General features: G+C 36.3%; 1 protein-coding gene across 5 annotated transcripts in view; it reads right to left on the reverse strand.

Moving 5' to 3' along the window:
• OXR1 (oxidation resistance 1) overlaps positions 1 to 23,582 on the reverse strand; it is a 262,529-nt gene that overhangs the window by 32,728 nt on the left and 206,219 nt on the right. For all 5 annotated transcript variants that reach the window (XM_063389336.1, XM_063389351.1, XM_063389384.1 and 2 more), the window contains 5 exons: positions 23,433 to 23,552; positions 19,320 to 19,472; positions 10,783 to 10,967; positions 6,750 to 7,537; positions 2,683 to 2,851 (listed from right to left, as the gene is read on the reverse strand). In XM_063389336.1, coding sequence (XP_063245406.1) covers positions 2,683 to 2,851; positions 6,750 to 7,537; positions 10,783 to 10,967; positions 19,320 to 19,472; positions 23,433 to 23,552 — 1,415 coding nt within the window. The remainder of the gene's footprint in view (positions 1 to 2,682; positions 2,852 to 6,749; positions 7,538 to 10,782; positions 10,968 to 19,319; positions 19,473 to 23,432; positions 23,553 to 23,582) is intronic.

Genomic DNA, 23,582 nt, shown 5'->3' on the forward strand with positions numbered 1-23,582 from the left:
TGTTTTCCTCACTCCTGAAGAACAGCTGACCACTTCCAAGACATAATCAGAATTATACAAATTGTGGGAAGTACTACAGATGTGGGGGAATACAGCTGAAAGCATACACATATATATAAATCATAAAATCTTAAAGTACAGACTACTCTAAGTATAGTAAGTACTAAGATACAAAGTTACCTCCTTTTAAGTTATGTGCCACAAATAGCACTGTTCTCCAGTTTAGAAGAGCAAAATCACGCAAATTCATAGGAGGAAGTTATTTGCAATGCTAACAGATGTCAGTCTACCCTGTATTTGCTGCAGGTGCACAGACAGAGCATTCAGGAAAGGGAATTGCAATGAATCCACTAGTATCTCTTGATCATGAAAAAGATTCAGAGCTAGAGCTGCATGGGTCTGGTTACAAGAATTTGAATATTCCTTATGTCTTTCTTCAGAGATATTTGCAGTATCTGCATACTGTATTAGCATGAATAATAATATTTGAGCCTCTTTTCCTTCCTTCCTTAATAATCCTTGAAAAACTGAACACTTGAAGAACACAGAGCTGCAAAGTTTCCCAAAAGTACAGTTGTATTTTTCATGTGCCTCTGCCTATAAGAATGCTGCACACAGGTATGTAGTAACAGCCTCTGAAGTGGGTCAGTTACCTAAAGCCACCCGTGTTAAGATTGAGGTTTGTGAATAACAATGAAAGGAAAAAAAAAGAAAGAGCAAATCCTTCTCTGGCAGTAGGACAGAATACAACATACTGGATGTATAAGGTTAGGAAATTCTATCACAGAAGTCCAAACAAGCTGCAGACTCCTCATGCACTGAATGAGGCATCAATTTTAAGTTGTCATACAAGTATGAAAGTTTTTTTTAAATCCTGATTTTAGCTATTCAAGAACTTTGAGGTATGTGTAATTATAACTGTTAAAAACAAGTATATGAAACTTGATGCTTAAGGAACTCTTAGACACTCCTTCCCAGACTGGCCCCTTTGAGACTAAGAACACTAAAATAAAGCTGGTTTGTCAGATACCTGCTTTTATCTCTTTTTCACTACTCTATGACAAAGACAACTGGATTGGGCCTAAGTATTTTCACCTATGCAGATGAGCACTCAGCAAGGTTAACATCAAATTAAGAAACTGAACACTCCACTAAGAGCTTTTTCTTTACAAAAAACATAGGGCACACATTGAATGAATAAAGATGTGATACTGATAGTACACTGCCCCATTTAGTTAGAGAGACCCTTCACAGATTAAATAATTTCCAAGGAGATTAGTATAGACTGCAAAATAAGAACCATTTCTTTCAAAACAGATCAATTCTGCTTTATGCTGAAGGTAAGTGCTTGTTACATTAGAAAATGAACCAAAGAGAAGTAATCCTTTTAATCAACTAATCTAGACATCATTGCCATATATTAAACATTTATCTGTTTTCAAATTAAATATGATACTACTAGAGCAAGCAGATTTGAGTTGACTGTAATCACAAGGGAACTCCTGGCCCAGACAAAATTAACAGCAGCAGAATTAGTGGGACAGACCTCTGACTCAAAACTTTGCATCCTCTCTACCATTTAAGAGGTAGCAGAGAGTTGCTGTTTAAAATCAGGTTTGTGATGCACTGCCATAGACTCAATTCTACCTGTTGCATAAGTATAATACTTCGATGGAATTTCAGTCCATCACATACTTCCATCCACAGTGGACATGGAAAAAAAAAGACTACTGCCTTTTGTGTAGCAGCCAACTGCAGTATAAAATAATTTTATGTCTAATCAACCTTTTCTCTTTAGATTAAAGAACCCCACTTACTTCTAATTTTCTTTACATGTTATAACATTCTAGGCATTAAATAGTCTTGCTGTTTTCCTCTGGTCTCTCTCCAATTGATCCATATCTGTCCTCAAACTGCAGTGCCCCAACTGGACATTCTATGCCATTCAGCTCAAAAGAAAAGATGGAAAAGTGACTTGATCATTGTGGGTAGGTATTTATACCAGGTGATAACTGATAGTTTTTTGTTTCTTTTATTTCCCCCCCACTCTTTGACAAGGATGTAAAACCCCTAAAAACCACTTTGTGTTGAAAAGAAGTCACAGTTTCCTAGCAGTAAAGATCATTTCAGAATCCAAGACTATACCAGTGAGTGAGCATCAACATCTCATGTCTTTGAATGAGTTGGACAAATTTAGGTGTTTTTCCAACAGATATGTTTAAGTTGGTTCATGGAAAGGTTTTATGTTCCATATACAAAGATAAGACAAAAGAATCCCAGCTGGCTCTTCTGAACTCAGAGAGGATTTTTAGAAAGTTTCCAAATAATGGAAAGCACAGACGACAAAAATTTTGCTGCAGAACTTGCTTCCTCCACCAGACACCACTTGAATCTTTCTTCCATTATTTACTTGCTACAAACAAAAACCTAAATAATATAATGAGAAACTACTTGCCAAACTTCCAAGCAACTCAAGTAAATCAGTAAAATGTCAGTAAGGTATTGAGGTATTCCAACGGCAAATACAATACAAGCCAATCCACAACATCCTCAGACACTGACCCTTTTTTATGATTATTTAGAGAGATACAGTCACTGTAAAATTTTGAATGGTGCAGAAAAAATAAAAAGCTCAAACACCTACTGGCAATCGCTGATTTTTACAGTTTACCTCTGTCTTACCTTTCTTGTGGAACAGCAAACCAGTACTCATGTTTTTTGTCCCTTTGTGCATACTGCTGCATTGTCGCACTTGCATGAGAAACAAACGTTTTTCTCATGGGTTTTCCAACCCTGAGACACAGAAACTTGTGAGACCGATGTCGTCTCTTTTCTTTCATAACAGAAGAACCTATTAATAAAGACAAAGTAAGTTGTCCACAATGTACTAAAGAGCTTAACAAAATCATTAACTAATTTTATATTAGACAATTGAGGGATATAGAACACTTATACAAGTAAGTAATGGGAAATGGGGTAAGATAAGTAGTAATAATAACCTGCCCTTTTTTGTTATGAAAATCACATCAGCAGAATTAACTTCAGAATACAACACACTAAACAATTTAACATTCATTTCTACTTCCAACTGCAGATCACATTATTACAGTATTTCATCCATGCCTGGAAGTACTCAGAAGTTCTTCTTGAGGCATATTCTCAAAACTGAATCACCACCATCCCACTATTAACAGCTATCCACATACACGAGAAAGGTCTTGTGTTAAATATGTATCTTGGCTTGCTTCACACGTGTCAGAGCTATTTGTTAGTTACTTGTCATTTACGAGGCCAAACATTCTGGCCTTACTGATACAGGATTAAGATGAATTTTAAATTGTTAGCTATATCAAATACCTCAGTGGCATGAACACCACCTCAGGATGAAATATTCTGAATGTTGTAGCGCAGGATTTTTCTCTCTGCTAGTATATTTAATTGAACTAATAGAATTATATGATTACCCTCAAGGTCTGAATTGTCAAGTCAGCACAAGTTAAAGGAAGGAGCCTACTTAAAATTGTTTCTTTACTACATTATTTGTTAAATCCTCCAGCCACAAGAGACTTCTTTAATGCAAGAAAGAAAAATGTAAATTTAGAAGTTATTATGATCAGTTATGGCAATGAAGGCTTTATCCTAGCTCTGGTATTACATGTACATACAGATAAGGTTCAGTTTGCCAGGACACATCTTTTCTTCACACCTGAAGTTCTCCTTCAGGGTCTATGCAGACCACAGATCCACTAAGCACAGAAAACATCACCTTGTAAACATTGCAACTATATTTTTTCAATGGGATTTTCACCATGATTTAGAACAGCACTGTTCCACAAAAGACTATTTTTTTCTAGTAAATTTAAATTAAATGTGTGCCTCCTATTTTAATGTGTGCCTCCTAATTTTCAGTTATGTTTTCAGTCAACATTTTCGAATTATACCTGCAGCATAGAGTACAGTAAATTAGCCATAATAACATGTATTATTTGGAAGTATTTTATTAATGTGTAAGCTCAAAGGTAAATTGTCGGATTGAAAAAAAATACTAAGGAGAAACAAAAAAACCCTAAAAAGCCTGTTTCATAGGACTGGCCTGCAAACTCTGTGGCAGCATTAGACAAATACTTTTCAATTTATTTGGTATTTGTGATTTTGGTCCTTCAGAGGGAGCAGATTAGAACTCCCTGGAGCTCAGAGAAGTGGGATTATGCTCTTCTGATAGTTCCAGCTATCAGATAAAATAAACCAAACAATTTAGCCCTGCCCCAAGTCTCAAAAAGACTAATTCAGGAATCTTTTTTTTAGTGAGTTCTCCAATATCTTCTTGTATATGTGATACAGAATTATCGAGAAAAGATTTCAGCAACAGCTACCGTGTCTCATGCTTCTTGTCCTTCCTTTCAATCTCTGCCAATATTCAGCTAAGCAGCAAATATATTGACTCGTTATCATTAATGATATTTTAGCTTGTTTACACACACACAAAATTATAGACTATTACAATTTCTCCAAAGTATCAACCATATCTAGCTTTCTTTATTTCAGTTCGGTGGTTAACAAAGGTGTCTGCAAAAACAGAAGCTTTGAAAAAAATTAAAGTAGATACAAGAGAGACCTTTTTAGTTATTCTATTTACTTATAAGTATCTACTTGCATAGCATCACCTGTTCAATGTTCAAAACAAACATTCAGATCGTTAATTCCAAATTCAAACATCTGACCTCAGCAAAGTTCAAAAAACAATAGTTCTCAAAACCTGAATTCTCAAAACTGCCACAAAAGAGAAAAAAATCAACTAAGTTCCTCCTATATAGGAAATAAAAATAGACAAAAATAGACCAAAAAAAATAGAAAATAGACAAAAAACCCTGTCTAGGTAAGTTGTTGATCCAAAACTCATAGTATGACTAGTTCAGAGTTTTATTTTGAGAAAGGCTACTTGAAATTGTTTACTATATTTCAAATTTTAAATGACCTGATGTTTTAAGTGACCTGCTGTTAATAGATGTCATATTCAGTCTGATGCTTTTACAGCAGATCTATGCTTTTACCTTGGTTCTGTTTAATCGTGCCTGTAGAAGCTTCACCAAATCTATCTAATTTGAGAAATATTACTTTGTAATTTACTCATTTATCTGCATTTTGCTAATAAAACATGCTAGAATAACAAAAGTAATAATTACTACTGCAGGAAGTTGGACTGAATTGATACAAATCTCCAAAAAGGATCTTGTGCTTTTTGTATGTTTTTCTTTGTACTTTACCCCATCAACCTTGAGTGAGGCAGCAGCACAATGTGCATATAAGGTTTCTAGCTAGCACTCTTCTGTAGGCCTGTATGCAGACACTTGTTTGTTTATATATATCTATGCATTTACTCTGCAAATATACAGATCACGTACCACACGAATAACTTGCAGTCATTCAATGATACAATCTTATAGAAAGCCAAACCCAAAGCATTTAATGCAACTGAGTTACAAGTATTCATTTTGTAAGAAAAGCAGCCATTGTGCCAAAGAACACTTAGTACCTGAATATTTTAAAGTCACAACCAACAACTACTGCTAGCTGACATTTGCCAGAGGACTACTTCTAATATTTAGGACATAAAAGTCAAACTTGTCACAGAATGATGTAAGTATTGGTCTGCTTCAAATTTTAAAATTCAGTTACTTCCTTAAAAGAAGAAGGAAAAAACCTAACCCAATGAACAAAAAAAACGAAAAAACAAGCAAAAACTATTATATAAAATTTTGAGGTATAGGTGAACTTCTGTTAACCAAAGATTGTACTTCCATTTAATATAATTTTGACTATAATAATTAAAATAATGAAATTAACCTTCACTTGCACTTCCGCTTATCTTTAATGTCTGTCACACACTAATAGATTCTTTTCTAGTCCCCCAAATATTGCACAATTAAAACAGTTATCTCGATTAATAGGATGGGTAGACATCAGAAAGTAACTTTGTGAATTTTTCAGAAAGTAAAATCAAATTAATCCAGAAGCACATTCAAGTTGTTTAAAGGCACAGCATATTTCTATATAATAAAAACTTGAACAGACTTTAAGGGTAACTTCCAAGTAATTATCCCAGACCCTGATCTTTGCAGAAGAATCAAGGTACTCAAAAAATAAAACCCAGCTGTTCCCTGTATCCAGAACACTAGTTTCCAAGCAACTAGCCATTATTTGTGCTAAACCAAGCTTTTTGGATGCTTAACCTTGTTCTAGTCAGCATCAAAGTATGACAAGATGCAAGTGAAACAATATTCTGTAATGTTTGTTGCTCACACTATAAATCTTAACCACAAAGCAGACATGCTACAAATAACATCAAATTAATTCCCTAGAATTCATTCACAAACACGTACACTGGGATCAAAATTTAAGCAACAGCTAACTGATTGCTAAATAACATTTTTAACTGTGAGCTGTATAGTGACCAATGTACCGCAGATCTGATTTTACAGATTTGAATCTCTCCTACAAACTGTGATTTAATATAATCATAAATATCGGTTCAATGAGGAAGAATTATAACGTTATCAATGTTCTCAGTTTCCTAAGGAATACTTTCTCCAATCCTTTATGTAAAGTTTAACTTGGGAGTATCTTCAATGGGAAATATAACCACCACGTGAAGGGATATGTTGTGCAGAATGAAAAAATCCACTAACTGGAGGGTGATACATTGTAAATCTAAAGGTTAATACTGTATCCATAAATACTTACTGACTTACCTTCCAACCGCCCATCTCCTGCAGATACAGCTTTCTGACTGATTTCTTTTTGTGAATCCTGGTGCATGTTTTCTCTTTGTTGTTTTGTTTGTTGCATAGTGTGGGTCTTCCAGAGCTTGCGGAGTTCTTCAACTTCTGCCTCTGAGTCTTGACCTTGCTCTCCCACTGCTTTTCCTTTGCTAGGTGTCTCTTTCTTTTGTGAGTCTGCAGCATCTTCACAACCTGGACACTCCTCTTCCATCTCATTATCTGCTTTTTTTCCTAGTGAGGAGGAACCCTGATCCTTGCCCACTTCTGCCTCCTTGCTGTACTCCTCACTACCCTGTGATTTTTGCAAAGACTCCTGGAGGACATCCACAGTATTTTCACCAGGTTCTTGTCCCCCCTTTACAGACATTTTAGCACTTTCTGAACTTAAGTGGGTACCAAACTGTTTAACACCTACAACCACTTCGGCACTGGGCTTTAAGTCACTGGCAGCTTCATTTGAGTCTGAAATGACTGTTAAACATTCAGCACTAGTCTGGTTTATTGTTTGGACAGATTCTGATGATGCTCCAGAAGATTTATCTTGTCGAAGCTCATCTGAGGAAACAAGTTCCTCACGTATTGGAGAGAGTTCCGATTCTGTGAATACATCTTCTGAAAGAGACTCCTCTGTGCTTCTTGGAGCAGTACTGGCACTGTCATTGCCTGTGTCCCGAACTCTGGAATCTGCATCATCTGTATTGCTCTTTGCAGCTTTCTTGGAATGGCCAAGTTCCCTTACTGACAGCTGATCTACATCTCTGTTGGGCAAAATAAGAATGTTGTTAAAACAAATGTCTCTAAGGTCCCAAGCTCTTTTCCTCCCTATGTTTTGTTGAAGCTCTTAAACAAACACCCTAAAAACCAACTTAACCACAGTATGAGCAATAAACAAGCATAAATCGTGATACCATAATGGTAAACATGGCTGACCTTTTGCCAGTATAACATAGCTGGGACTTCCCATGTTCAAGTAAAGTTCATGACATTACTTTCACAAGAAACTCTCCTATGAAACTAGAAAGATTGTGAGAGGTACCTAAAGTGTAAAAATAAAATAAAAACTAAAGCAAAACCAACAAAAGCTACACACAGCCATAATCTCTAGAGGTAAAAATCACACACAGTCTTTTAAGTTTTGTCTCCCCAAGGGGTCAGTACAATTGTACAGACATGTCCCACCTTACAAGGAAGCTGACACCTAGCTCACAAGTAAGGCATGAATGGCAAAAATCATCTGGTCTAACCTCTTATATTGAAGCTAGTAAGTGTAGAACAGCAGGAACCATCAATGTATATGTCACTATATTCTGCCCATAGAAAATACCTGAAACAGTGTTCAGTGTCTTCAGCAAGTACCTAACTATGAGGATACCACTGTTTGGCAACATAAATCCCAAACTACTTGATACAAGATGCTGATAAATAGTGTGAAAAAAGCAAGCATAAAAATTTATTTTACTCAGAGGAAATAATTTTGTTTAAATCTGTCTTTCAAAATAAACTAACTAGTAATTCTATGACTTTTAGAAGCAGCAGACTAGAAAAGTACTATGAACATGCTCAAGTAGACCTACAGAACTCAAGCTTTTCCCTGCTCTCAAAAAATCCTGGGCAGTACACAGCCATCACAAAAAAATTCTAATTCTCATATTTAAACGTACACTTGACTAGAGTTCTCAACGTCAACTCCTTTGCTATCAGAAGTATACCAACTCTTCCATTACCTAGTACTAAATGCTTTTAATAAGCTTGTACATTAATCTCTGTTCTGAAGGACAATAAATTCACTCCAGTCTCGCAAAACTTTATATTCAGTTACATCATATTACTGAGATGCTGCCAAAATTCAGGATGTTTGCCAAGCATACGCACCCTCTTATCTAAGTGTTTGAAACTTGTAAGTAAGCTTTAGCTGACAGAGTAATTTTGCTTACAAAGCTTGTGAATTCAGCTTTAGAATTCATTACCCATTAGGCTAGGCCATTTCTTTAAATTTTCAGGATTATGCTCATTATAGGTGCTCTTATACAAGCACAACATAAGGTTCATGAAATCAGTAAAACATCTGTATGCAGTCAGACATTTTTTGTCCAGTTCCAGCATAGATTGTGACTTATATATAGAAACCATACAACATGAAATTTTAGTTTTAAGAACCATTGGGTTTATGACCATTTTCCATATCAACAATCTGAATACTGAAAATAAGATTGCTTTCCCATGTTTAAGCGAATTTTACAGTTGGCAAAATTGGGAGAGTGGAAAAAGGTTAACAGTGGAATAGGCAGGAAAAAAAGTGAGTGAGAAAACATGACTGAAGTGTCAAATACCTCAAGACACATGGATCTTGTCAAATCTTGCTGAAGCTATTAGGACTTCTGTTTACAGACTAAAAAGATTTGATTTTTGTTTTCCCCAAATTAACAAATATGCCTCATATTTAGCTAAGGCACAAAAGTGCAGGGACTGAAGAAAATGCTAGCAGCTAGTGTTCCATCCACTAGTTTATAAAGCTGACAAGAAAGATAAATCAAATTGGACATACACGCCTCTGAATGTAGAGTGTGACCTTTAATTAGCAGACATGTTTTCATTTTATATGCATTCACATTATAAACAAAACAGAAAATGCACGTGCTATGGGAGCACAAAAACCAAGAGCATTATGAAGTTATTAACAAACTAAACATTTTAGAAAAATACTTGTTTTGCAACTGCAATATCACGATTCAAGCACAGAGTCATCCAATTCTTTCCACTATGTATCAATTAAAATAGGAAGTGTGAGCAACTTTTAAAAACTCAGGCTGTAAAATAAACTTCTAGAAAGAAATCATGCTGAAGGCACCATCATTCTACATCAAAAGCCCCAAAAGTACTACTGTAATAACATGTACTTCAGTTGCCCTTTCAATAGATACGTGACATCGGGCAGCAAAGAAAACCATGGCAAGTTACCCATTCACTCACAGGTTTATGGCAAAAATGAGCTTAAAAATGGTATGAGGCAAGTTACTACTTCTGAGTGTCCATATAGCTATGATTATCAAGAAAGATGTGCTTAGGGTACTACCTACATGAACTGTAAGAGGGTATTTTCCAGAGTCATTGAGTAGCCTAAAACATGCAACTATTTTAAGTAGGGCATGGTGTTACACATCAAGCAAACAACTTTACACTCTCTTGGTTAAAGACGCCACTTCCCTGCAGCCAGATAATAGAGGCAGTCTGAAAATGTTTGTGCTTTATGGGCTGCGATAGGTAAAGGTGGCATGATTTTTTTTTTCATCCTTTTTGGTTTTCAAGACAATTTATCTTTTTCTGATGACAATATAAAAGCTCAGCATAAAAAAAAACCCAACCAGAACGGAACAAAGATTTCTCATAATGCTCTTTAAAGTTGATTTTAAATGTCTGCTGCACTAAACACCAGTGCTCACCAATCCCAATTCACCGTTTACTCCAGAAAAAGACTATGCCTAAAGGTGAATATGCAGCCCCTCCCCTAGCCATAAAGGGAGAAAAATATACTTCTAGGCCCATTATAATGTATACAAATGTTAGCAAATTATTTTAAATCATTTGTCAGAGCAACAAGATTGAGAAGCGAGTGAAAAATGCTAAACAATAAAAATTTATACCTAAAATTGTCAAAGCTGCACTTTCTTACTGTGAACACCAGTTTTTAAATTACTGAAGAACCAAACAACATCTATTACTGTCTCCACAGTGGGGACGGGGCAGAGGAAATGATGTGATACCACAGATCTTTCTAAGAGACTAGTGGAGGAAATTAGAATCCAGGTTTATAGAAGAAGATTTATCCTCTATCATGTATAGGAGGCGAGAACTGAAGGTAAAGCAAACTTTCTATAGGACCTTTCCAAGCCAACCTTTGATATCCTTTCCTAAGAAGAAAAAGGAAAATGCTGGTTTTGTATGGTCAACAATGTTGCTACAGGTCAGATTTTCTCAAAGCTTTACAAATACTGTTCTATCTTACATGCTTAATGACTCCTTAATTTTGCTGTCCACAATTTCCTTATACAGAGCAGCTGACATCACTTCTTCCATTGGACACATGATGCCATATTCTTCACAGCCATTCTCTTGGACCAGAGGATCCATTTTATGAGGATCAAACATTATATTATTTGGCGTCACTAGCAGCACACCATTGACCGTACCCTAAAATGAGAGGGAAAAGAAGTGGTAATTTTTCTCCTTCAAATTCCAGCTTATTCTTCATTTTTCAGTAAGATAAAGGTGTTTTCTATTTCCTTTTTAATAAAGTCATGTTTAATTTAAATGACCTGTTATGTTGCTAAGTCACTGTTAAACACAAGAAACTATAACTTTTTCTGGAGAAGCAAATGAATACCACTTGACTTCCCAAAAGAAAACAGTTTTAGTCCTCACAACTAATCAAAAACCGGTTTTAGTAAAGCAAGAGAAACTCTTACACACTGAAGAATGCACTTAACAGCTCTCCTGAGATAAGAAGATCTCCCTCCCAGATAACTACAGGCTTAATCAGTAGTTTTGAAAGCAGATTTTGTCTAAAACTTGACTCTTAACTCTTCTCTCTCACTTTCTAGTATTTATTTAGAGAGACCTTCAAAACCTGTCATTTATCTTTATTTACTTTACACAAAAGTAACAGAGAGACTGACACAAGTCCTTCTAACTTAATGGACAGGTTGACTGACTGGACAGACACATTTACAGAAAGAAACTAGAATAAAAATACTCAAGATTATCAAAGATGAAACTTAGGATGGTTTTAATCACAATGATACTGCTGTATTACATGAATGCAAGAACAGTTTAAACTTTGACTACAAAAAACTTTGAGGTTGATATTCATATTATGAACTGAAGGATTCTTATACAATACAATTATAGAAACAAAATTAATTTACAATATGTTGATTTTTTTTTAACAAAAAAGTTAGAAACACATGCAAACAGCAATTGCCTGCTACAGAAATTTATTTAATTGCTGAAACAGTGGAGTTTGAGCTAAAACTATGAACTGGAGTTTAAGTAGAATGACAGGAACATTTCAAATACAGATCCTGACTCCTAAAGACCTTACAAATCTGGACAGACATTGCAAACTTTCATACAAGAAGTCACTTTATGTGTTGTTGAAGGAATTAAATATTTATCTTACTGATAAAGCATTCACAACTATAATAAACAGTGCGTATTGGAGAAGATTATTTTCAATTTTGTTTCAAGAAGGCATTAGCACAGCACAAATACAGATATAGTTCTTCTGAACTCAAGAAATTTTGTTGTCACGTGATGGCTGATGACCTTCACAGTAGGGAAAAAAAAAGATGTCACGTAGTAAAAAGAAAAGTGCAAGTTATAAAAAAACCTAAACCGAAAAAGTATTATTAAAATCTACAACAATGACCAATGCTATTTCTAGTATGGAAAAACGAAGATATGTCTCAAAAGCAGACCAACCATCTACATTTGAGTCTCGTAGTTGTTCAGTGCTTAATCAGATTTTATTTTACATCTTTTAGAGTACAACACGTGTGCTGAAGACTTTGAAGTCAGCAGAAAACATTTACACAATTCCAAGGTGTTTAAAGTACTGAAACAAGACTGTTATGGACACTTCTTTCCTAGCACTGTATTGTGGAAATAGATTTTCAACATTGTCCTCCAAGAGGACAACTGTCAAGAGAAAGTCTGCATTTGGTTAAATCTATTGTAGTCTAGAAAACAAATTTACATGACTAAAGAAGTCAACAAGTCTGCTCAGAAGAATGATTGATTCTCTTTAAACAAATATAACTTCTGTAAATTCAGAACATAATTAAAACAAAAAAGCAACAGCTTTACTACATCTGAGCTCTTTTATTCATGGTCAAGAAAACAGAATTTTATTAATACTCTGTAGATCTGACCCAGAAATTGTCATAGTCTTTATGGCAGTTGGATTAGATGATCATTGTAGGTTCCTTACAACCAAAATATCCTATTCTATTCTTTCACTCCCCTTCTTCAAATGGGGGGTGAAAGAATAGAATAGGATATTCTAATAGAATAGGATATATCCCCTTCACTTCCCCTGGATCTTCAAAACAGCCAGCATGAAGAGAAAATGGTAAGGCTGTACAACTGCTCTATCTGAAGGATTTAAGTGCTCAACACCAACTTCCACAATTACGTATTACTCAGTAGAAAAAAAAAATAGTAATTGAGTTCATTAGAGAGCTCTTAATTTCCGTAATAATATTGTCTTCATTTGTTCGTTATCTCATGAAACTTCCTTGATAAAATAAGTACACAGGAAGTGCTAAAGCTTTTGAGGCAATAACGAGGTGATATTTTTCTGTCAAGGGGTGTGCTGTCACAATGGAGATATCATTTGTGTCAACAAGCTCCAATGCTTTAAAGCTTGCTTTCATGAGCACAGATAAAACTGCTTCAGCTGACAGCACAGGCCAAAAATCGATTAAAGAAAAAAAGTTTCATATGTTTGACATTGTTTATCTGAACATAAGAGTGTCACATTGTCAGAACAACAGGTATGAAGAACCAGTTACACATCAACCACTCATTTCAGTTGTCTTGCTTCTGATTTAGTTTTAGCAGTTCTAAAAACACCAACTTACCCCTCCCAAAGCCCACAACCCAGGCTTGTTAGTATCTTAAGGAAACACCAGCATATTAAGGACAAAAATCTGTGCATGTGCAAGGCTACTCACTACATAAGGAAAAACAAGCTTGTAAACAGAAGCTTCCCAGAGAAGACTGACAATGACACATCTAATGGCAAAGAATCCCAAACCGGTACATTGACATGGCCTTAGCACGTATGGAACATCCTAAAGCCTACCACTGCAGCCTCAAAGACACAGCTAGAAATAATAAAAGCTTATCTTGACCTTAGAAGAAACCCTCAACACCAATAGGTAGGCAGGCATTCAACATGAAAATTAATTGGAAAGTGTATTTCCATGTAAATTTTACTACAGCAATAGAAATTGGTAATTAAACACTCAGACCTTCAAGACTTTTACTTGTATATGGCAAAGTACCTGATCAAACACTTTACTTGCAATTACTATAAGGAAGCAAAAGATTATAGAGGTATCTTGAAAACAATGAATTTATAGCACCTTAACAAGAGATAACCTATTTCATTCTTATCTATTTAAAAAGCATAATGCAACACTTCTGGCTTACAAGTTACTAGACATGGTCCACAGTAACTACATGAACACTTCAGGATATTTTTCTAGAGAACCGCTGCTCAACATTAATAAAAACAAAATTCTTAATAATGCACTAATTAACATTAGTATTTGTCACTTTTCATTATTACCTCCAAGGATCACTGAATGTTAACCCAGGTAGCTAAGTAATGCTCAGGTAAGAGCTAGATAAAGAAACATTTTGTTTGGCTGCAGATTTTAATTACTCTTTTTCAGATATGCCAATGTTTCAGACACTTTCTTTTAAAATTTCTGTGACTCTAACAGGACAAATACTTTCTGTTTTTCTACCTTCTAACTTGCTTGCAGTAAAAGCATCCTGAAAATCTATTACTCAACAGATGTTGTTTGCAGTATGGACAGAAACCAAGTGTTATTGTTTCTGGGAGGAAAAAAAATTACAATATCAGAACAAAACATACAAGTGGGAGCACACAAGCCTTTAGCCAACTAGTTAAGAGCTGCTCATTGAGCCACTCTCAGTCTTCCCTGAGAAATGGAAACTGCAGCAATTCAAGCCATTGAGAGAGAACACCACAGCTTTGCATAAGCCAAGAAAAAGATTGCATCTATTCTTTAAAGGAAGTACCTGAAACTTCATTTCCTTGTTGGCTTGCCATTAAGGATCAGAGAGATTTCCACATTAGCATTCCTAAATGCATATACTCCAGAACTATTGCATCAGAGTATGCAATGATAAATGCCTGAGCATGTTAGCACCATGCACTCATTTAAGGTTCTAAAACAACTTCTCTGGTTACTCATACACATTTTTGCCCTACGGCAGCAGATGTCATGGTTGTCTCATAAAATAACCAGGAATGGGTAATAACAGTGACACCAGAAAACACCCTAAAGGATCTCTGTGTCAACAGTAAGGCTAAAAGGACCAGGGCAGTGATTGACACTCTGTACTCAGCACTGGTGAGGCCACATGTCAAATACTGTGTTCAGTTCTGGATCCCTTCCTGGGACCCTCAGGAAGCATATCAAGGTGCTGGAGCAAGTCCATAGAAGCCAAATGAGCTGGCGAATGGTCTGGAGAATAAGTCCTGTGAGAAGTAGCAGAAGAAGGAGTTGGGCTTGTTCAGCCTGGAGAAAAGGAAGTTCAGGAGAGACCTTACTACTGTCTGCACTACGTGAGAAGAGGCTGTAGCCAGGTGGGCATCGGCCTCTTCTCCCAGGCAACCAGGGACAGGACAAGAGGAAAAAGCCTCAAGGTATGCCAAGGAAGGTTCAGGCTGGGCATCAGGAGAAATTTCTTCACAAAAAGGATTGTTAAGCATTGGAATGGGCTGTCCAGGGGGTAGTGGAGTCACCATCCCTGGGAGTTCAAGAAATGACTGGATGTAGCACTAAGTGCCACGGTCTAATTGACAACATGGTGATCAGAGAAAGATTGGACTCGACCTTAGAGGTGTTCTCCAACCTAAATGATTCTGTAATGCTATTCCTAGTAAGTTACTTCCAACAATCTAACCTCCCCTGTAATATTTTATGCACCAAATATGACTGAGAGCCTAGTCTGCTCTCCATATATAATCTCCTTGGTTCCTTGCTTTGGGAGCCGGGAGAAAGTTCCCAAGCTTCTTCTTTGACCTGACTGAGCTAGCAAAAATATTTTCAGTGTGAACATATTCTACAAAGTGAATAATACATGGGGGCTTATGTACAAAAAACCAAAAAAGTCCTTTCTATGCCCTTTTCTACCAATATTAAGACAAGAAGATAGCTTCTCCTTTGTGGGCTATTACGTTGGGTTTTCAGCCCAGTTCCCTTTAAAATAAATCGAATATTCACTTAACATTTCAGAAACAGCTCTTTGACTTTATTTTTTACAAATTAATTTTTTCAAAATAGCTACAAGAATTATTTGTATTGACGATGTTGTTAGAGAGGAAGATCTGCAAATCAGAGCACAACTTCAAGCAAAAACACTGGACCATGGCATGCACACTACCAACTGCTACATGACCCCAGTATAATGATGTTTGCTCTAACTCCTGATTTTCTAGTCATTGGAAAAAAAAATTTAAAAATGAACACCTATAAACAGCTCAATTGTTGCAACAGAACCTTGGGAAACAGCTTTTTGGCACATCCTTCACAAAATAACCAATGATTTGTTTCTCTTGGATCATAATTACTAAGTAGTTTTTGAGAGAAAAAATACTAAGAATACTGTCTATGAAAATGAACTACAAATTAGACTCTGCATGTAGCTACCAAGTAGTTCAACATGATACTGTTAAAGGAAGTTCTGGTTCTGGAACAAATCTTGCCAAAACAGCACTTGTAGAAGTCAAGTTTCCTGTACGCAACAGATTAAGACATGAAGTACAATTCTGTTCAGGTGAAGTTCAGATTTAAGACCTCAAACAGAAATGCTAAGCCACTCTTACTGAAAACCCTGTGGACATTCTATGTTATTGAAAAAAACAGATCCCTTGAGTCTTAAAGCTGGTCCAGAAAATATTAATCCAGATACATAAAAACATACATATTAGAAGTGGATTAAACTACACATGCAGATATCCAGTTCTGAATCATTTTACCATTAAAATACCTTACACCTCAGGAAATAGAAGCTGTAACTCCTATGCAATACCTGAGATGGAAATCTGAACAATCATTAAAAAGGGAGGTTTAAAGCCAAACTACCACACTGGTGAGCCCACACATTAAGATTAAGCAGTTCAGCAAAACTTCTAAGAAAGTTTGAAAGGACTCCTAACAAGAATTTTCCAAAGGTAAATCCTCTAAATCATTCCATGACCTTCCTGAACACACAAGGTTGACTAAAAACTGTAATTTATGATTTATGGAGCTTTTATAATGAAAATAACTTTTTGTGTGTTTGTTTGTTTCATGTAGAAGTTTTCAACTTGTCAGTGTCCTCCTTTTCACTTAAGGAACAATAAATGTATGCTTTCTGTGTTTTCATTTCCAGGTCAGTGGTTTGGGTTTTTTCAAGCCTCAGTATTAGTAATTTTCCTTTACCTACTACATTTCAAAACAGGTAAGTAAGTCAGCAAAAACAACAAAGAATTCCAAACCTCCCTTACTAATTTCAGTTACAATCAAGCAGACTTTTTAAAGTACCTTTTTATTGCCTCAAGGAACAGTGCAAATGGAAAAACCCCAGAGCAACACACTTTTCTACAGCAGAAGCCAACAGTGCAGCTGTAAGGCTGTAAGGCACACCTACATACGCAGTAAGCAGCGAGATGAGGTGTGACTGCAGCACACTGGGTACACTGATTTATTGTCTGTACAGAATGCGGCATGTTCACATGACCCTGTATCCCACTGTGCTCAACACCCTGCCTCCATCAGTAGCCATAACCAGTTAACACAGAGCAAGAGCAATGAACACAGCAAGCATTCCAGGTTCCAGTCACTGCTCCTCAGAGAATTCCTCTGTGCTTGTCCAGAAAGTCACTAGTGTGACTAAACCCATCTCCAAACAAGCAGTCTTAAAAAGTGAGAAGTGAGAGAATCTTACCCTAATGAAAGCCCTTTTGCACAGACACACTGAAAAACAGGCTTTCACTAGATTTCAGTTTACAAGCTGTGGTCACAGTGATGACAGACTTCACAGCTGAAGCCCTAAAGAATGGCTAACTACAAGCTTCAAAAATCATTTTCAGAGTAGGAAGCAGAGGATGAATCTTTTAAGCTTTCTCCAGAAAACTTCTGAAAATTCATCATCCTGCATGGTGAGCAAATGTATCAAGGAGACAAGATAAAATTCAGGAGGACATGCTTACCATATGTGGCACAAAGTTAAATTACATGCTAAACTTACAAAATCTGGCACTCAAATCTGAGCAAGTCAGTACTCATTTTTCTCCCACCCACCTCCCCATGCATAGATAGACACTGCAATGGGTTATACAACTTTTTAGAAACAGAATTCTCCCTGAAGCTCTTAGAAAATAGGCTGTAATGCTGCAAGTCAAAGACAGATACCATTAATACTCCCTCTAATATTCCGAGGAGAAATCACAGTACATAAATAATATGCTGTATATTTTAACCCCATATTTCTTCCAGTACATCCAATTTCTAACAAAGGCTCACAGGTCTCAATTACTCTGCATAACAGCACTTAAAACTGCTAAGTAAGGATGTGCCTAGGATCAACCTAAAAAAGTCACCTACACGCAAGATGCAACAAGTGAAGAAAATTACCTACAAAGCAGAACAAAGTAAAAACCAAAGCTGTTCTAGTACTTGCTTCACCAACTCCTAACAAGTTGCTTTTGTCAATATATATATTATCAAAAGGCTTCAAGCCTAGATACACAGATTTACAATCCTTTCCCCATCTATTTTCCTCCATTCCCCACCCCCCCACACCCCTCCAAAAAAATGCAGTTTTCAGAAATTCTTATTAATCTGTTTATCATTAGTGTACCTTATCTGCAAACCTACTGCCTAACAACACAAACAGCAGGATTTCTATAGACATACCTGAACTTCAGGCAAAGGAGCAAGTATTACAAGTACTTTGAATTTTATTGCATTCATTGAGTAAAGGCATTTTTCACAGATAAAGTGTCTAATAGTAATTTTTCTGTGAGGTAGGGGAGCAACATATTTTGATTTTTGGTAAAGTGTTCTAAAGTAAAGTGTTTTGACATTACCTCAGTCCCTAGAAGTCTGTGCAAGACTTGTCCACTTATGAGTTGAACAGAGGTTAATTATGTGCGACTAATTTGGAGGCATTTTGTGTAATAATGTTATTGAGAGAACTGTAACTGGTTCAAAGGAACAAACAAAATCAAGGTTTTTACCATACCACACCAAAAAAAACCAGTGAACAATACAGAACCTGTTTGCAGAATCAGAGGTTTATTCTGCTTGCCCTATTCTGCTTTAAAAAAGTAAAAAAAATAAAAAAAATAAAAAAAATAAAAAAAAAAAAAAGGAAGGAAAGCTGCACAACTGTGTATTTCCTAGTACAGTTTAAAGCACGTTTTCCTCCACTGTAAGTAAAGAAAATTACTAAGATAAGGAACAAACAGAACTCATGCCCTGAACATACAAGACCTATGTAACAGTACAGCATCAGGGATGTCTGTCACATATCAACTGCTTGCATCATGTCCTGAACAAGAGGCCTGGAGAATCCAAAGGAAACAGTGAGTAAAAAAAATAGTATATTTATACAGACATATGCATGTGAGTTGATTCATGTATTCATCCCTGACTAAAGTCTATCTATGCTTATACTTCAAACATGCTTTATTATTACATCCTATACAGTAACAGTAAAACCTGAATGTTTCAGTACCTTGCCATTAGTGATGTACTTGCAATTAATTTTTAGAAATTTCTCTGTAAATGCTTCCTCCTCCTCGGAGGTGGATGATACCACTCTTGAAGGACGAACACATGCATGTGCTGGTGAAACAGCTGGCTCCTTCTGTTGGGCTCCATCTGAATCCTGAAAGGAAATACAGAAACAAAGAAGGACTTACAACTTGCCTTTTTCAGTATCAACTTCTGGAGATTTTCTGCTAATTTACCTGTCAGGTCACTAATGGGCAGATTATGAAAGAACTGCCCCAATAAGGACTCTGGGGGATTTGAAACTCACCACCACCACAGCAAACAATGTTCAAGGCAGGCTGGATGGGGTCTGAGTAACCTGGTGTAGTGGAAGGTACTCCTGCCTGGGGCAGAGGGGTTGGAACTGGGTATCTTTAGGGTCTCTTCCAACCCAACCTATTCTATGATTCTACAGAAGATTTCTTGAAAAGTCATATACAGAAATGCTGAATAAGTTTGAACATAATGATCCTGGCAATTTTCCTGGCCCATGTTCTACTCTATCCATTCAGTTCACATTTCTCCAGTACTTGAACAAGGCTGCTTTGGAATCTTGCAGTGTGTCAAGGGCCTGGCTCTAGTCAGGGTAAGAAACATGCATTGCTCATCTGCTGAGCCTGTCATTTCCTCACAGAAAGCAATCAGTTTTGTCAGATATGATACAGCCTTGGTAAATTCTCTCTGGCTGTTTCCAACCATCTTTGTCACTCACATGCCTGGATTTAACTTTCAGAGGATTGCCTTCACAACTTCTCTGGGAAAATAATAGAAAGAGTTATCTATCTCACTGTCTGCCAGTCAGTGACTGTGAACAGTGAACATGGAACCCTACCAGGGACAGGACAGACAAAGAAAAAATTTGCTTTCAAACTAAAGATAAACAAACTGTACACATACTTCACCAAAGCCTATTTTATAGGAACAGAAACCCTGTTTTGGAGCTTCACTCACATCTTACATATCACTTCATACATAATTGCTATTTTTAGTTACTAGCAAAATATTTCTCTTTTTAGAAAACAGGAACTCCTATGTTCCTTTTGGTTTTATGCTTTCCTGTTCAGTTCTATTCACTAATACAGACTGCAGATAAATGCCTTTAATCCTATCTAGGAACATTATGCACCACTGTTTTCATTTCATTATAGGTCATTATATATAGCCTTTGCCAGCATCCTTCAACATTCATTACAGATCAACCAAAAAACCAAAATATACAGAACACTAAACCAAATTCTGCTGAAAAAGCTAATCAGGGTATAATTAGGAAACAAACCTCCTGGAGATTAATTCTCCTTCTACATATACCTCCCTGCTGACAACTACAGGGTCACTCTTGTGACACATAACTCAGCAAGTGGCTCTGAAAGTGCTCAGCTGATATCCAAGCCCACTCTGAATAAGCCAGCTATTTCTCACCATACTGCCACATGACACAAACTCAGATCCCAGCTTGGGAGACGGAGTGGCAGGGTGGGTACACCACCACAGTGGTAGACTTTCCAATTTAATGATGATGCCCTTGTCACTACATATTATTCTGAAGTGGAATTTAAGCTCCACAGGTAGCAAAGCATATAGCATCTTCTCAAACATGTGCCTAAGAGTGCCAAACGAAGAAATCTTTCAAAAGCCCAGCAGCATCAGAAAAGCATCAAAATGTAAGCTAATTCTCACACATTAACAGCAATAAAATTATTGAAATACACACTGAAATCTTAGCTTAAGCATAGCAAAATTTAAAAAACAAATGAACAACAACAACCAAGCAAAACCCCTCAATTTCAACAAAGTTATGCAGGTCTTATATGAGCCATATGCTGGTTTCTAACCAAATGGCTGTGGTAAGCTACTCCAATGTTTGATAAAACAGAAGACTAGAACATTAGTTTATTTTTGACTGAACCAGCATTCAGATTATTTGTTAGCCTTCTTATGAAATTTGTAATTAGAAACCACTAATTCTTTTGACCAGAGCAGAAAGACTCCTTTACATTATATAAGCAGAGGCACACATGTTTACCTTGAAACATGCTCAAATTTAAACTTCAAATCTGGAGTATAAAACTGGAGTCAAAACTGGAGGACAGTCAAAGAAGACAGACATCAAGAGAGCATTAGAGAATGTATACTAGTATTTTTCCCCTTCATAATGATAGCAATCAGCAAAAAAAGAAAAACATGAAAGACAGGTGCTATGATGAAGAATAAAACCCTCCAGCCTTAACTGCTTATAGAGAAGCTGAGTGCCTTTTGTGTTGCTGGAGAGACTGAAAACAAAACCTAATGCACACAGTCCACACTGACAAGTACAAGTGATTTGTTCCTTGACTTTTTGACAAGTATTTCTTCTTTCCTTAGATGTACTTTGAAAGGCCTCAGAAACAAAATAAGCACAATTATGTATTTTATATTATATATCTCATTGCTAATCTGACTTTCCCTGAAGCATTTAAGAACTGCTTGTAATGATCCATGACACTAACAAGATGCACAAAATAGTTCTATAACAATAAAGTGTCCGTTAAATGAAGTTTAACATTCCAATTGTTCCTAGCACTGGACTGACTAGACTAAATGAAACAATTTTTTGCAGAAGAGGTTTTTAAGTATTTTCATTTACTTTGTTTCTTCTACACTTGCAAGTTTTTATCTCTGATATGACCACACAATCAATGAAGAGTCTTCAAACAAATTATAGATACGGTTACACTATTACATCTCCTTATCTACTATATGCTAAGAGATACAAAAAATAATTGGCAAAAGAAAGAATAAGGTATTTTTCTGGCATGGAATTTGTAGAAAAAGCTCTGATTTCCAGTAGTAAAATTGTTAATTTTTCCCTCAACTCAACTTCTCACAGGATACGTTACATGGGTAGGTCTTTCTGACACTGATATAGATACAAGAATGTATTCTTGCAGGCATTTACTGTGTTTACTCTGTTTACTGTGCTCCCATTCTCAGTTTGACATCAGGCATAAAAAATTATTCAGCACAAACGACAGCAGACGTAAGAACTGGCATACTAAGACAGAGAAGAGGTATCACAGCAAAACTAAACAGTAATTTTCAGTAGAAGGGCCATCATAGACTTTGTAATGCAACTTGGGAACCTGTCCAGCAATAAAGCAAAACCTTTATATTTAAACTTATCTGGACCAAGTCATGTAAGCAAACAAGTAAATGCTTTAAGTCTCAAATCTTCCTCAACTCTGAGCACACAGAATCCTGAAATAGATGCTTGACAGCTTGACTGTGTACTGTCAAAATATGCTACCAAGAAAATTTATTTGAGAGGAAAAGATAATAACTGGGAAAAGAACAGTGGTGATGCATGGAAAAGCATGCAAATACGATCACAGTTGCAAAAACTGCAGAGAACTCAGGCTCAAATAATGAATCTTCCTGGTTGTATTGCTCCCAGTGGAATGCTGCTGACAGCAAACCAGTGTTCCTGGAAAGACGTGCTCCTACAACACCAGCTCCTACCCAAATATCTACATTTGAGCTGAATTACAGCACAACATGGATGGCTAAACATTTTTAGCATTTTGAAAGTCCACAGATGTAGAACTACTGAGTAAAAGTCAGCTACAATTAATTCTGTATTAGTCCTTCACCGAAACCCCCTTTTTTTGAACTTTGTTTCGAAATGAAACTAGAGAACCCTCTCCCACACCTCTACAGCAAGCAGGGGGAACCTGAGCATTCCTGCCAGTGCATCTTTTCTACAAAAACTATCAATAAGATTAGAGACATATGTTTAACAAGCTCTGAAATGTAACAAATACAGAAATGCAACAGTAACTAATTAAGATTTCAGTGTGCTATGACAGTATTTTGCTACAAATAATTTGACTTTAAATCAGTTTTCACATTGAAAACTATAATTTACAAAGATTAAAATCTTGTATTTACTTTTAAAAAGGAACTATTTTACTTTCAACTCCAAGTGTTGTCTAATACTTTCTCCACAAAACAAAAGGATAGTTTAAGAAGAAAGCATAGCATCTGTAACATTTATCTTGTAAAGGGAAAAATGAATTTTAAGGACAATAGGTATACCTACATTTACTGTAGCCTTGTCAAGCTCTGCTTCGGAAGATGTAGGTGATAGGGGACTTACAGGACTTAGAGAGGGGGAGCTGTCCACACTAGAAATGTAGTCTGGGTCAGGAACATACAAAATCTATAAAGAAGATACAATGTAGTTAGAAGT

This window comes from Prinia subflava, chromosome 1 (assembly GCF_021018805.1).
Source record: "Prinia subflava isolate CZ2003 ecotype Zambia chromosome 1, Cam_Psub_1.2, whole genome shotgun sequence".
Taxonomy (NCBI): domain Eukaryota; kingdom Metazoa; phylum Chordata; class Aves; order Passeriformes; family Cisticolidae; genus Prinia; species Prinia subflava.